General features: G+C 38.7%; 1 protein-coding gene across 1 annotated transcript; it reads right to left on the bottom strand.

Moving 5' to 3' along the window:
* Window positions 1-208: 208 nt before the first annotated feature.
* Window positions 209-8,712, bottom strand: gabrr3a (gamma-aminobutyric acid type A receptor subunit rho3a). Its single transcript, XM_070843512.1, has 9 exons — window positions 8,570-8,712; window positions 7,824-7,936; window positions 4,543-4,610; window positions 4,223-4,446; window positions 3,355-3,437; window positions 2,477-2,614; window positions 1,469-1,621; window positions 638-831; window positions 209-511 (listed from the first exon to the last, which is right to left on the bottom strand). The coding sequence occupies exons 1-9, from the start codon at window positions 8,710-8,712 to the stop codon at window positions 209-211; spliced, it is 1,419 nt and encodes a 472-aa protein (XP_070699613.1).
* Window positions 8,713-15,381: the final 6,669 nt, after the last annotated feature.

Below are 15,381 nucleotides of genomic sequence, written 5' to 3'. Positions count from 1 at the left end.
ACATACATAAATGTCTGCAAAAATAACAGCCATTCAACACAACAGCTACATCTGAAGTTACATCTGAACACTTCTTGAGCAGAGACGTCATTCAAGATATTTATGCTCGTCAGCAGACACTGTGCTAACTTACTGCAGCCTGTTACACTGTATATCGGTGAAAATAGTCAAAAATGAATGCTGTATATTCTGCTGCATAGTTGATGTACTATGCATACATACTCCAGTAAATTATGTTGAAGAGCAGGTAAGCCAGGGGAAATATGACTCTGGAGTAGGAGTCGATCATGTAGCTGTTGCTCATTATGAAGCTGAGGTTTTGTTTCAAAGGATGCTTGCGGCGTAGCCTGGTGCCTTCTGTGGGTGCAGAGGCAGTGGAGTTTCGAGACTGGGTGTTCCTCTCTGTATTTGGGGTGCTGGAGACCTCTGGAAAGGAAGTCAGGTCAATGTCATTGTCGTGGAAACAGCCATCAAATGCCATAGCCTGGGTGGCGTCGTAGGAAGTGGGGATCTGCAGGGAGGAGAGGAGCGTTAGGCTGTGAGGTCCATGAGCTCCCGATGGCAGGTAACAACTTTCTGTGGGTCGAACATATATGAGATTTACATTAGAGGCCAGAAAAGAGTGAATATGAGTGACCTTTGCCCTCTTGAGCTTCTTCATCTCCTCCACTGTGGTGAAATAGTTGACGGCAGCGTACTCGATGACAGACAGGAAGACAAACAGGAAGCTTGCCCACAAGTAGATGTCTACAGCTTTGACGTAAGACACCTGCGGCATAGAGGCTGAGACACCAGTGATGATGGTGGACATTGTCAGAACCGTGGTGATGCCTGGATACAGAAAGCACCAGCACAATGAATGAAAAGTCACTAAAAAGGTCAGAAACATCACCACAATAGTTAGATGATTGGTAACCAATAGACACCACATCTACCCAGTTGCATCCTACACTTTCCAGTACTGAAAAAAAAACATCTTTGTTGTGTATTAGTAACTACTACTACTCTGTGGTGCATGAGTGTCTCTGGGAAAATTAGTATTTATTTGTAGGAAAATAAATTCAGTATTTCAGGTCTGATGTGCATGCGAAAGCAGGAGCCCATTTAGACGGAATGAATGTTTTTACTGCGAAATGAGCAAAGTATGACCAAATCATCATCCTACCTTTACCTAAAATATTTTAGCCTAGCCTTAGCCACCAACATTTTGGAAAACATGCTCATTTGTTGTCTTGGTGAGAGTTACATAAATGAAAAGATAAATTTCCAACTCTCGGCAAGAACATTTCACAAAATGTCAGATTATTAAAAAAACTCACAAAAATCTAGATGCTGAAATGTTTTAGTACCAATTTCAATAAAAATACAAATTCATGATATTGTTTAAAAAAGTATCCATGTTTTTTTGTACATCTATACTGTATGTACAACATGTGTTAGTGGCCATATTGACACATGGTCTCAGTACCCAGAGAGACACGGGCAGGTACGGCCCTCCTGTCTATCCAGAAAGACACCCAGGACAGCATCACCATCAGCATGGTGGGAAAGTAAGTCTGAAGCATGAAGAAGAAGATATGCCTCCTGAGAATGAAGTTTATGTAGAGCCGATTGTACCAACCTGAAACAGACATAAACAGATAGACAGTGGAGGTGGGGCAGGCAGGGCGGGGAGCGGGGCATAAAAACAGTGAATGGCGGCAGAAAACACTCGGGAAAATGTTGCAAAAACAGCACAACTGCACAGGATTGTGTAAGTTGTGAATCTAAGAAAGTACAAGATGGAGCTACAAGAAGAACCTAGAACTCACATGAAAAGTAATCATTTTCTGGGGCAGATCTGTCAAGCGCTGAAGTTATATAACAGCCTCTTAGAACGGAAAGTATCCCACAAGATTATTTCACACTGAGAAGCAAATCTCCCCGTCCCTTTTTTTTATCTTTCTTTCTCACACTGAAAATGTGAAGCAGGCAAAGTTTCAAAAAGTGGGCTTAGCAGTCAGTCATAGAATCCTAAACAACCGCTGTAAATATAAAGCATAGCCAACAAAAGCAATATTATATTACATTTGAATATTGTAAGAGTCTCTCAATCTCCTTATAAAACTCTCAGCGAGAAAATGAACAAGCTTATGTCCAAAACTATTATTTTATAGGGACCTACAGTGTTACTGATACTTTGTTAAAGAATAGAGTCGATCAGTGGAGGTGGAAAAGCTCTGAAAAGAGAAGTCTAGTTTTACTTTAGTTTTGCAAGCATGAATCTTTGGCTACCATAAACTAGTCATCAGCACTCTGTTCTCACTGCTTGCTGTGGCTACTAGTATTTGTGAAGGTATAAACCTCTGAAATGTTCCTTTTTTAGAAAAACAGTAGGGTTTTTATGGTATGCACTATTTTGATAAAATCAGGAGCTCTCTGGTTGTTCCCAAACCGGGTACAGCTCAGAGGGCCCCATGACTCCAACCTCACATACCAGTACTGCTGTAGAAGGCAAGCCCAAAGGAAGGCTGGAAGTCTTCAATAAAAAACTGTGAGAGCACGATCTCGTCAGTCCTTAATGAATCGTTCCCGTTCTTCCAGTAGAGCATTAGGTCGTTCTCATTGTAAGCATCTTCAAGAGAGGAGAGAAGGAATGAGGAGGGGACGGGGGAGGGGGAGGGCAGGGGGACACCTTCACATGTTGCCTCTCTTAGAAGAATCATGGATGTTTTTCTCAGAGGAGAGGAGAGAGAGCGCACAGAAATGGGACTCCCAACCTCCCTCTGAGATCAGGATCCATGCTTTAGCAATGTAATAATTCAAAACAGAGAGATACAGAGAGAGAGAGAGAGAGAGAGAGAGAGATGCAGGCCAGGCCCTCTACTCTACAGAAAGTAATCCTGACTCTGTCACTTATGACTATCGTGTAGTTCGGAGCAGAACAGAATGAAAAAAAGAATCCCTCGTAAATCCTGCATCAGAAACACAGACATGTGCATTATAATGGACAGAGGATTATGTTTTATTTACTCTACGCTAAAAGAAGATGATGTGTGTTTATGAGGTATGGTAATGTGCTGTGAGCTGTACAATGTGTGTCTGTCCCATCAGTACAATGCTCAAAGATATCCTATAATGTTTGTGACCAGCAACATGCATACTGTTTAATAATCTAGTGAGCTCAGCGGTATCACTGGCCGGTGCTTTTAATTATAACTAATTGTGTCAAAGGTTGTGTAACATGTTTTACAGTAAATCATGGTAATCAAACACATTATGTAAAATGGAGTTTTGTACAAAGGGAACATAATCTCTCTGAAAATATGCTTTGGATATCTTATCAAGTGTTCGGAACTGCAGTGTGATACTCACAGCTCTCCAGCTCCAGAGAGCAATTCTGTGTGTCCAGAGGGAAACTACTGAAGTCCATTGAGCAAAGTGCAGTCACAGTGATCCTAAAACACAGCGTACAGTTAAAGAACGCTGAATCAATCAATCATTCAGCATTAGCAACAGAAAAGGCTAAAATGACTTTAAGAGAATGGCTGCGTAGATTAAGTTCAGTCAATCAGGTGTCAAAGAGAGGATAAAACAAAACTACTGGGCGGATTTTTAAGCTGTCAGGATGTCGATGGTGACATGAACTGGTGTGTTCATTTGGTAACTGTTTCTGTGGCTGACCGGCTCTGTGGCTGCAGCAAGCTGCTCCAATGACGCCATATTGCTGACATTTGTGGCTGAAATGGATGTGATGAATTTAGTCTGAGAGCTTCCTGGCCACTCTCTTATATCCCATTCAGACTCAGTGAATTGTTTTATACCATTTAAATATTTAAATGATGACTCAATCAATCAGATTTATATGCACATGTAAGTTTAAAGTGAGACTATTAACCTTTTGATGGTAGAGATGACACACTCTCACTCTTGCAAATATAAAGTAGAATTTAAAAGCAATAAAAAAAAACACCCTTGATCTTTTTGGTGTACTCAGCAGATTTGTTGTTACAGCCATGTTTGGTCTGGTTTGACCAGTAGCCTCTGGTGGCTAATGTTCTTTTCTACTTTTACTTGTATAACACAACATTTTAACATGTCTTGGATTAACTTTGAAACAACTTACTAAAGAAGAACTAAAGAAATAAAGACAAATTCAATGTCTCGCTTTAAACATTCCTACTTGGATGATGGTAATCTTTTCATGAATAATATAAAAGAAACCTTTTTTTTTTTTTTTTACCTGACGCTGTAGAGGATATTGCCATCAGGGAAAACCCTCAGCATTATGTTCTCCATGGTAGTATCATGGATAAATGAACGCTTAGAGTGGACAAAGAACACGTCGGGAACCCAAATCTTCTTCACAAGACGAGCATCGAAGGTGCGACTCTTGTTGCTGCTGGAGGGGAAGGCCAGGCGATCGTCCTGCCAGTAATGCCTCAGGTACAAAGTCATGGTGAAGTCCTGAGAACAGAAGCATAACAAAAACAACACTGATGTTGAAGCTCAGAAGAGAAAATGAGATGCTATATATTGGTTGGACACCCAAGAGACACCTACCATGTTTACTTCAGATATGCTGTCAATGCTCTCCACCTGGACGTCAATGCCAACAGGAATAGCTGAACCTGCAAAAGTCAAACAATTGCAATGGATCAGCCTTAAGCAACAGTCGGATCACATCCTCCATGAGTCATCTATCTGCACATCTGCCGGAGATTATGTATGTGTAAATCCTGCTGTTGGGCTATACAACATAAGCCATATCGTACGGATGACAGAGACAAAAGATTGGATAAAAGTGACAACCCTGACATCATGCTGGCTCTTAAGCATGACTCAGCTTAGAGTTGCGCTTATATAATCTTGTGGTAAATACTGAAGAGCTACAATATTACTTCATCAGTTACACCCAGCTAGCACAATACAATACAATGCAATACAATACCTTTAGTGAAACAGTAGTCCTCATCCTCGCACAGATAACATGCTGCAAAACACTTGAAGCATTTATAGCTATCTCGAACTTGTAATCAGCTTTTCATTTTCTGGATGAGCTATTACCGTATTATTGAATACTTGGCTGGGAACTATTAGACAATACTAAAGAAACTGAAAAAGTCTTGTTTTAAAGAGATAACTAATTGTACTGTTATAAATTCCCTCATGAGACGATATGGATTTAATTTACACGATTTAAGCAGCATTCATGTAATAGCTAACATTAGGGTACAGGTTCAGGGATTGCAAAACACTGACTAATTCTTTCAGAAATTAGACTGTTTCAGGCAGGTAATAAATTCAAAGTCAATTTTTATCAAATCCTCCCTGTGGGAAAAACTCTGGCTCACATGGATATAAATATCCTTTTCGTGACGTAGGTGGCAAACTATGTAGATTAACGAAACACTTATGCCTTCATTAGTTCATGTTCTTTACCGGCCTATTTCAATAAGAGTCTGAAGCTTATCCCAGCATGCAACAAGAAAAACAAATGCTCCCACTAACAATCCTATCAGTGGGCATTTTAGTTCTCATGACCTGAAGTAAACCCACAACAAATACTGGGAGAAAATTACGAGCCGGCTCATTATTGACAGATTGCAAAGAAGAGGTTCAGCTTGGTCTTGGAGCAGTCTGCATGGATAAACCCTAAAGAAACCGAAATGTTACAACGCTATGTTAAATACCACCATTCTGTACTACTACATAAATATCCAGTGTAATGCATAGTAAGTGGGATGGTCCTTATGTCATCATGGACTGGCGGGATACTGGAAACATATGATGTGTACTGTAAACATCCTGTTCTCTCAATGCCATTATCTAATGAAGGTAAGCACTCAAAAACGTCAGCCTACGATAACAATAGAGTAGTGAAGTGGGAGGGATTATATCAGTCAAATAGGGTCCTGGAAGTAAAGCCCTGTCCGTTATTTTTTACAATGTCAGGTCATGGAGGCTCTGTCAACTTTTAAATAGGAATGAATGAAACTCTCCAGTATCAACAAAGAGCTACTGCAGTGAAAATCATTCGATACACTGAATAAAAAGACATCAGAGGTATAAAACAGAGTCAGTTCATCGACTCAGTTTAGGAATCAGAAAGGTCTTGTTGGCCATTCACCTCCATCAATTCAAACAAAATACAATGTTTGACAAGTAAATTCAAATTCAAATTAAAAGCAAGTTATTGGCAACAATAGCAGCAGATTTATTTATTGATGTGCAGCTGGAACTAGATGGAACTAGCAAGATTGAGAGGTGCTTGAGTTTATAAATGTGGAAAATGAAAACCAAACACGTACGTGTAAACATTAAATGTTTGTGGAGCTCAGTCTCACCATCAACACTTTGCTGATTTTGTACGACCTCGTTATTTGCAAAGAAAACATAATGACGTAAGAGTTGGCACAGACACACACAGTCTGTTATAGTCACGCCAACTGGTCACAGGACCAGCGGTGGAAAGTAACTAAGCACATTTAGTACCGCAACAGTGCTTAAGTATAAATTTGAAGCACTTGTACTGAATGTGAATATTTCCATTTTATACGTCTTTGTATTTGTAAAACACTACATTTGTCTAACAGCTTTAGTTACTTAGCAGCTGACCATTTGTGATATTCTTTGTGTCCCGTGAGAACCATGTATCTCAAAATGATCGCTCTGATCGCACTTACCCATCTTTATAGAAAAATTCTGCTTTTCTGAGCCCATCAAAAGTTGGCTTTTTCAGAAATATACGTGGTTCTCACAGGACAGCAACGCTTTATGCGTGATGATCTTACAGACCACGATGCATTGCTGAGATGAAATCACAACAGTATATATATATATATATATATATATGTATATATATATATATATGTATATACACACACACACACACACACACACACACACACACACATATATATATATATATATATATATATATATATAGCACAACCACAAACATTTACACCACTAAAATGCAGTAAAAACAACAGACATATTAATGTGGGCCATTTTTATGCAGAGGCAGCCACCAGGGTGCCACAGGAACAGGTACTTTTGCTTTTAGTATTTTAAAAAAAAAAAACAGTCACATGATAAAACTGTTGTAACAGTAACGAAATGGGAGGTAAGAGTGGCTTATCAGGTCAGGTCCCTAGAAGTTTGAGAGGACTGTTCCTCAAAGTGTCTGCAACATTCACATATTAAGAATATTTAAAGAACCACACAACCATTTGTTCAATCTACTTTCCTTTCTGACTGAAGAAAAGGACCCTTTGTGTTTAATTCAAGGTGAAATTGAAATGGAGTGTGAACACAGTGAACATGAAGTGTAAATGTAGAATAATCGTTGATTATTTGTGTGTATCATTTACTGAAATTAACAGCAAAAACAAAATGCAATAAAACTAAATCCAGCCCTATGCTTGGAAGCACAGGGAAAATACTAAACGTGTCCTCTACAGATTTGCAAAATGACAGTGTCAGATATGGAAATTGAAATTAAACATTGTACCAGAATTTGGTAGACCTACAAAATCGGCAAATTTAGGTCTTAAAACGTTACGGTTTTTAGGCCTTTTTCGTTTTCATTTTAGCCCACAGGATTCATTACGCAGTTCAGATTATTTTATCTGTACTACTGTCTGCAGTCATTGTCTCACACGGCAGACAATCTAGGTCACTAAGGGTTTTTTTTGGAAGGTAATACCAAAGACAGCACAGTAACCTACATTAACCTTACTGAGTTGCCAGCAAAGCACATGGTTATCAAAAATACAAAGAACAATGACAAGAAAGAAGATGGAGTAAAATTACATTGATAGATTACATGTGTGTCTTACCTCCAAAGCCAGGCCGCATTGCAAAGTCATGGTCTTCAATCCGGAGAAGCTGCTCAGATTTAATTAGCATAGACTTGGTGCTGTCCATCTTTTTCAGCTTGAGATCCACCCTTCTGAGAACCAAACAGAACAAATAGCAGCTTGCGTAGAAACTTTGGGAAAGACCCCATCTTTCTCTTTCTAACACAGACAAACACTTGAAGCAGAACTGACATCTGGTCGAGGGTGTTAGTGATGGTTAATTGGACTTGAGCACTCTTGATTACAACCAAAGGCAGTGATCTGAAGGAAATTAAAGTTGTTGTTTTTTTTCAACACTGACACTGATCTAACACGGTTGGAACTGGGTCAGACATATTGCCAGGGCCTCTCTTTTATCTGTCTCATGAGTTGATGACCTTGCACCTGAATGTTTTTGCTGTAAGAGGGCCATCTGTCTTCACTTTCCTCCTAGAAATCCTCATGAAGTGATTAATGTGAACCAAAAACTCTTTTGATGGTTTAAATAACCATTTTTTTCATTATTCAACTTAAGTGAAGTTAAATCTTATTATAAAAGAGTCAATCTTATCAAATGCACAGATCACCTTTCACCTCACCGATCCTTTCACCTGCTCTTACCCTTCCAATCAGATTTGTTAAGTAGCATACAGAAAAGTCTCCCATAAAGCCACAAAATACAGCAGAGGCAGCTCCACAATCACAACAAAGCAAGGAGTCAAACAAGAAATCCCACTTTGGCTCACCCTCCATGTTTTTGTTTGGTGTTCTCTCCGACGTACACCTCCTTGTGTCTCCTCTTGTTTGGGAAATGGCTGCTGTTGAGCTGGGTGACAGGCCACAACCAGGCCAAGCACATCAGTCTTAAGGCCAGGAGGGCCACTCTCATGGTTAAGCTGGGGCTGGAAAGATGAGAGGAACCCAAACGTTCCTCCCTCTGCGTCAGTGTCTCGCCCAGGGAATGCCACAGCTGCCCCCGTCCTCTACTGGCACGTCCATGTCCCAGCAGCACTCATTCTGCCCCACCACGCACACACCCAGCTACTTCTGCATTATCCTGCGCTTTCATCTCCTGTAACATGGTGAACATCAGTCTAGATATCCAGCGCTTAGCTCCAATGCACAGGCATCCCCCCCGTGTGAGTTCGCTTGTCACTGTGCCTTCCCTCTGCTTACGTCTCCTGACATCAACATGTTGCTCTGACTCCCCACTGTCCCCACCCTCTGATTTCAAATATCAATTTATTCCTATAATGACAAAGGAATACCATTAATTCCTCTCTAATCTTCTTATCTGTGGTTGGTGAAATCTTTCAGTAACCTACAAACTGAAGGCAGCAGAGGGCGGGGAGGGGGATAATACAACCAGCAGTTTCATCATCATTCTGACCAGATAAAAATAAAAAGCCTGTAGCCTACTTTTATTCAGTGCAGGATTTTCCCTCGAGTTGTACACTGTGGTGGTGGGTGGACACAAATGATCCCATTGAGAGGAGACAGATGCAAGCATATGTCTGGGCCACATCTGCAAACATTGCACTTATGGCTCCTGAGGACATATTACGGCAGAGGATATGACTCCTAAACTGAGGCTTTAGGATCCCATTCAAAACAACACCATTCACAACATGGAGTCAGCTCACATACTCAGACACCAAACATTTCAGATAAAACTTGTGTTTTTTAGAGACCACAGGATCCCCTGCATTATGGATAAAATAAAAGCAATGCTTTGTAGTAAAATGCAACGCAGTTCAAGCACAAAATAGTGTCATGTGAAAAAAATGAAATGAAAAGAAATGTATGAAGAATGTCATACAGTTGCCATACGATAATTTTAATAACTCGCTGTATCTCTACCCAGACTTCTCTAAAGTTGGGCTGCCGTCATGCCCACATCACCAGAGCGCTGGTCCATATACCTTCATTACATGTGTTTACTGATGTTTTTCAAAGGATTACATTCTAAAAATTCTATTCAGGCAAGCGTTGTTTTCTCTGAAGCAACTTTACTTCACTTAGGTTGAAGCTACTAGATGTTTTGTTTGTTATCATTATGATGTCTGGGGTAATAGTAAATGTACTTTAAAAATCTCATACTGTCTTTACTCAAAATGTATAGTTATTGATTACATACAAGCAAAATATTATCCTGCAAATATAATCTGTAAACACACAAATCATGGGATCAGATTTATTTTTCTCTGTGTTGTTTAAAGTGCTCAGACACTAATGCATTTAACTGCTGCATCATGACGTCACCAGTAGGCAGAGCACATAGACAGTAAATCTGCAGCATGCTGTATATTGGTGTACATTCAACTTGACATGATTTGATGTTGCTAATGGTCTGTGTGTGTCCATGTGATATATTACACTGTAGACATATACTTAATTATCCTGTATTATTAATGAGAATGATGGAGAGGGATACCATTCAGGCAATAGAAAGTCTTGATAATTCAAGTCTCGACAAGAAATGATGAGGAAAAACAAGGTTTATAGAAACAACCACATGTAATGATATTAAATTAAATCAAGGAAGTAAAGAAATCCTGGAACAGAGAAAGAGAAACTTACCCAGAACCAATTATGAAATCAAAACATGGACAGCATGGCCTCACTCTAGTGGCATGGTCCCTTTAATCTGGGATTAAAGTTGATTGAGGGCAGACATGAGCAGTGCCATCTTAAAGAATCACGCACGTGGGCCTTGGTTCTCTTGTACATGTGACCCCACAGCTGCTGGACAGCAGGCAGCCGTTCAACATGTGGAAGTGGCATCTCATCTGTGCCCTCTAGAGGTCATCATCTGTCAAAATATGTTGAGAACTTATGTTGAGAACATACTGAGAACACAGTAAAGTGTTGTTTTTTTTTAATCCATGACAAGCCACAGTGATGCAGCATTACTTGTGTTTATGCAAAAATATGGAAATAACAGATATCATTATAGATGTGCTCCAAAGTTTTCATAACTTCCTTTTACATTACTGAAATTGTTTTTGTGCTAATTTAAAATCATTAATACCAACACATTCATTCATTCACTGTATTGTCTAATGCCTGTGTAATGTGTCACTGAGGCTGAACAAAAGGAAATATCAAGATATAAAACAAAAGGGAGATTCATTCCTGTTGTTGTTTTGTTCTTTTTTATATAATTAATGACACAAAACAACAAAGATCAACGTGGACTAAACTGTAGACCACTTTTCATTGCTTTGCAATTCATGACCACTTTTTCATGAATTGTTCTCTCACTCAAACTCAACCACCACCCAAACTCTGTGTATTTACACAAATCTACATTTTGCACATTCTTACATATTACTGTAAAAACATTCACATTTGTATTCAAAACCTAACATCACAGCCTGCTGTAAACTAGACTGCAGGGAGGTAGAAAGTTCATGACCACCAGATGCCCCTCTTGGATGTGGATGAGAACTTGTGGCCCAATGCAGGAGGCAGGTTTGACTCATTGTTGTTATTTCTATACTGTATCTGTTGGTCCCCTCTTCAAGTGTGTATACTGAGAATGTGTAATTTAGTTTTGAACTACGCTTGGACATTTTCTATGCAAAACCAGCAAATAAAAACCATTGAAACATATCATAGCATTTCAGATTAATTCCTTTGACATAAAATATAGGGTAGCACATTCCATACAATAAAGACGTGACCTTATTTTTGTTATAGTAGTACTAGTACATCTGTTTTTAATAACTGATTTTGTAACAGAAATAGTGCAGATAACATACAAATTTTTCAGGATGTATGAGATTGTCACATTACTATAAGAGAAACAAGACAGGCCTTGTTTTTAGATTGCCTTGTGTTGTCTTGTTTAATGTATTCATTTCATTCTTTCATTCACTTAAATGTTTTCCTTTGCTTTTTTCTGCAGGGAAAATCACTGTATTTCTGTTATTACATAGATCTGTGATTGAGATTCTCCTCTCATGGTAAAATTACCGAACATCTTACACATGACATGCACTTAGGTGTTAGATGTGTTCTTGTGAACTGTTTCAGTAGAGGTGTTGTGTAGTGAAGCATCCACAAAGAGGCAGGTTAAACTTTTACCTGCCTGGTTAATTAGTCAGTGTTTCATTGGTGTTAGGAAGGATGTAAAGTGGAATCACACAGAAACAGTTCACTGCACACCAGCATGCACGCATGCAGGCCAAATACTGCTACAGGGTCAACAACTCAGCGCAGGCCGTCTGACATGGCAGAGACACATGGACTCATGGTTATGCTGCTAATTTTCTTGGAGAAATCATTATTAACAAACTCAAAAGGTATTGTAAAACTCAACATCTTTTCCTGTAATTCACAGGAGAATCGTTCATTCTGTGCAAAGGCTATTAAATAGATAAAATGTTTCAAAGAGTTACTGCCATGTATAACTTATGTAGGATGTAAGAAAATGCTGAATTGTTGTTGTAAATATCAGTATCATTATCATTGGTCAGCAAATTTATTTATTCCTTCTTTTTTTTTGCAAAAATCAAAGGTGTTTGATGGTACAACATTATAGGGACATTACATTTAGAATACAACTTTTTCTTCACAATTCAGGCAAAATCTACAAATCTTTACAGCAAACCATAAGTGAATTTGTCCAATTGAAAAAGCATTTTTTAATAAATAATAGTGCTTATTTTTACAGCCGGTGTCCACAGTACCTTGTAAAAGTATGTGTGTGTATTTCACTGTAGAAAGGACAAAGCTGTGATAGCATCCATACACTGATGATATCAATTTATCTATTCACTGAAGGTCAGGCGTGCCACAGGAAGAGCACTGCATGGATGTACAGTAAATTCAATTTGATTATTAATTTTACAGTGATTGAAACACGACAATGCACCATATGTGTCCTACACCACTTACAGCATGTCGGAAATAATTTTACAGTTCATCTAATGTAATGCCAGTTGTCTCTGAGCAGTGGCGTGTGCCGAAGGATGACAGAGCTTCAATCAAATTACAGAAAACATCGCTATGATATTCTTACAGAGACAGTCGGCCCAGCTGCACACTGAGAGTGTTACCCAGCTGTGACAGCTGCACACATCTGGGGGAAAACAATGATTGCTCATTAGTGCTGAAGTATGTCTTCAAATTGTAATCCAGTCAAACAAACAGCTCAGATGTTTGTTAGATAAACACGGAGGACAGAAATCATCTGAGCTCTTTTGTAATAATTTTATATCTCTTATGTGCAGTTTCATGTTTTCGTGCTGAATCAATGAAATGTTCTAAAATTCTGACACACAGCGTTGATGTCGCAGCAGCAGATTTGTCTTTGAAATCAAATGGACAAATACCAGCAGTGATGAAATCAAAAACAAAATAATCTGGAGATATACACATGTATATACATATGTGGTTTAATATTAGAACACAATCAGGGTGGCATGCTTAACAGTTTCAGATTTTAGAGTTGGACTGGTGCTCATCTTGATCTAAAATGTTGATCACATGCTATTGAAAACTGAAAACCCAAACACAGATGTGGCTGGCAAATGCTAGAAAAAATACAGTATGTCATTATGATGGAAAAATCTTTTTTTTCTCTTGTTCCCTTGTTATTGTCATATTGCATTGTCAATATTTTGACCATTCATACTGTGATTTAACTTTCAAAATAATGGTAATAATATTATTTTAAGTGTTTTATGACAATGTAACTGGAACAGCTGGTCAGATGGAACAATGTTTTAATTTCTGTTAGAAAAAATTCAAACTGTTAAGTTACAATGACCAAACAATGTCGTTCTTTTGAGTCTTGACAGTACCTTTACCATCTCACAGTCATATTACCAGATGCCAACGTCACCTGTATCATCCCTGACGACTGCATCCTGCCCTGTAGCTTCAGACCCACTGGCACTGTGGTGATCCACTGGTACAAGCAGCAGATCCCCGTTCACAGCTACTACTACAACAAGGATCAGTTTGGACTCCAGAACAAGCACTTCAGTGGAAGGACGTGCTTGTTCAACTCCCACATCCCTCACGGCAATGCCTCCCTGCTCCTCAGGAGGGTCAAAGTTCAAGACAGGGGCAGGTACAAATGTTACACAAGCACACGAAAGGGCAACCAGGAGGTCTTTATCAACCTGGAGGTCAAAGGTCAGTACAGTTTGTTGGCAATTTATCAGAAATGTTGCTAATTTCAAGACATTTCTATGTTGTTTTGGCTTTCCTCTGGCTTTTTCTTTGAGTGGCGAAGCGTCTCCATTCATACATTACCCTCAAGGTCGTGACAACAAGGTGGAACATGTTGCACTTTTTTCCACTTCTGCCCAGCAAACGGGCGCCTGACTGTGTTGTAATGGCAAATCAGTTAGAAAGCAGACAGCAAAGGTTAAATTTATTGCTATCATACAGAAACACATTTGTCATACACTGCATTTGTAGACTATTAGTTACATCTAGCTTAAACTAATGCAGTGTAATACAACAGCATTGCAATAAATCCAACACTAAAGTGTATTTTTAAGGACTGGAAGGACATTTAGTTCATTATTAAAATGTACTGGCTTTGAATAAGAGAACTAAAATCTCTACCAAAAGAGCACTGGTGCATTAAAAAAGAGGTTTATAGAGTTGTTGTATTTTAGCAGCATTTGTAGCAAATCCTTACAGGAGACTGAAATCCACATATGAAGGCTGTATAAAAGGGGATTAGTGAGCAGGATGGTACAGGTACAGGAATGAAAAGTCCATCAGTCCGGTTTACATTATAAAAACCAATTTCTTCCACTGTGTGATAACAACTACTGTTTTAGCTACCTGCCCTACTAACCTAAAGAGCAGCAACTACAGAAACAGAAAGAAAATAGTCATACATGATCATACGTCCAAGTGCCCATGCTGGACAGCAAACAGTTAATCAGCTTGACATGATGTGATTTTTAAAATTATTTTATATTTTTCAAGCTTGATTATTTTACCCAGGAAAATCACAGCCATAGTACCAAGACTACCAAAATTATGAAAAACTGTTTTACTATTATTTACAGTCCATATAGCAATCAAATGTTTTTGACCAAGTTTCTATCGCTCTGAGTTCTATTCATATTTATATTTAAATCAATATAGTACATTCATTTACAGCTTAATATATTTAATAATGTAATTTACTTCAGGAGGTTTAACCACCAAATTACATAAAATGTACTCAAAAAATAAGATGACAGCTAATGAGATCTAAAAAGCTAGCCACCTTTCGCAGGAGTTTAGCATTTGTATTTTTGATCCGGTTGAATTGATTTAGCTGCTGTCTTTTTAATTTTGTATAATAAGAAACTGAATAACCAAAATGTCAGTTCATCGAAATGGATTCATTTTGATGTATAAAGGGGAAAATCGGTGACTAAACTAGTGACTAGTTTTAGCCTTAGGCTGGCTGTCTCACAAGCTATCTTTCACCTCATATGTCACTGTGTGTTACGTTAGCTTAGCTGTCTAGTTAGCTGTCATTCTCAGGCAGAGAGTGTGGTGACGAGTCTTTTCTGCAATAGTGCAAATTCAAAAAGCT

This window comes from Pempheris klunzingeri, chromosome 14, assembly GCF_042242105.1.
Source record: "Pempheris klunzingeri isolate RE-2024b chromosome 14, fPemKlu1.hap1, whole genome shotgun sequence".
In the NCBI taxonomy this organism is placed as follows: Eukaryota; Metazoa; Chordata; class Actinopteri; order Acropomatiformes; family Pempheridae; genus Pempheris; species Pempheris klunzingeri.
Note: the sequence above shows the minus strand (reverse complement) of the source record. Positions and strands in the feature narration are given on the sequence as shown.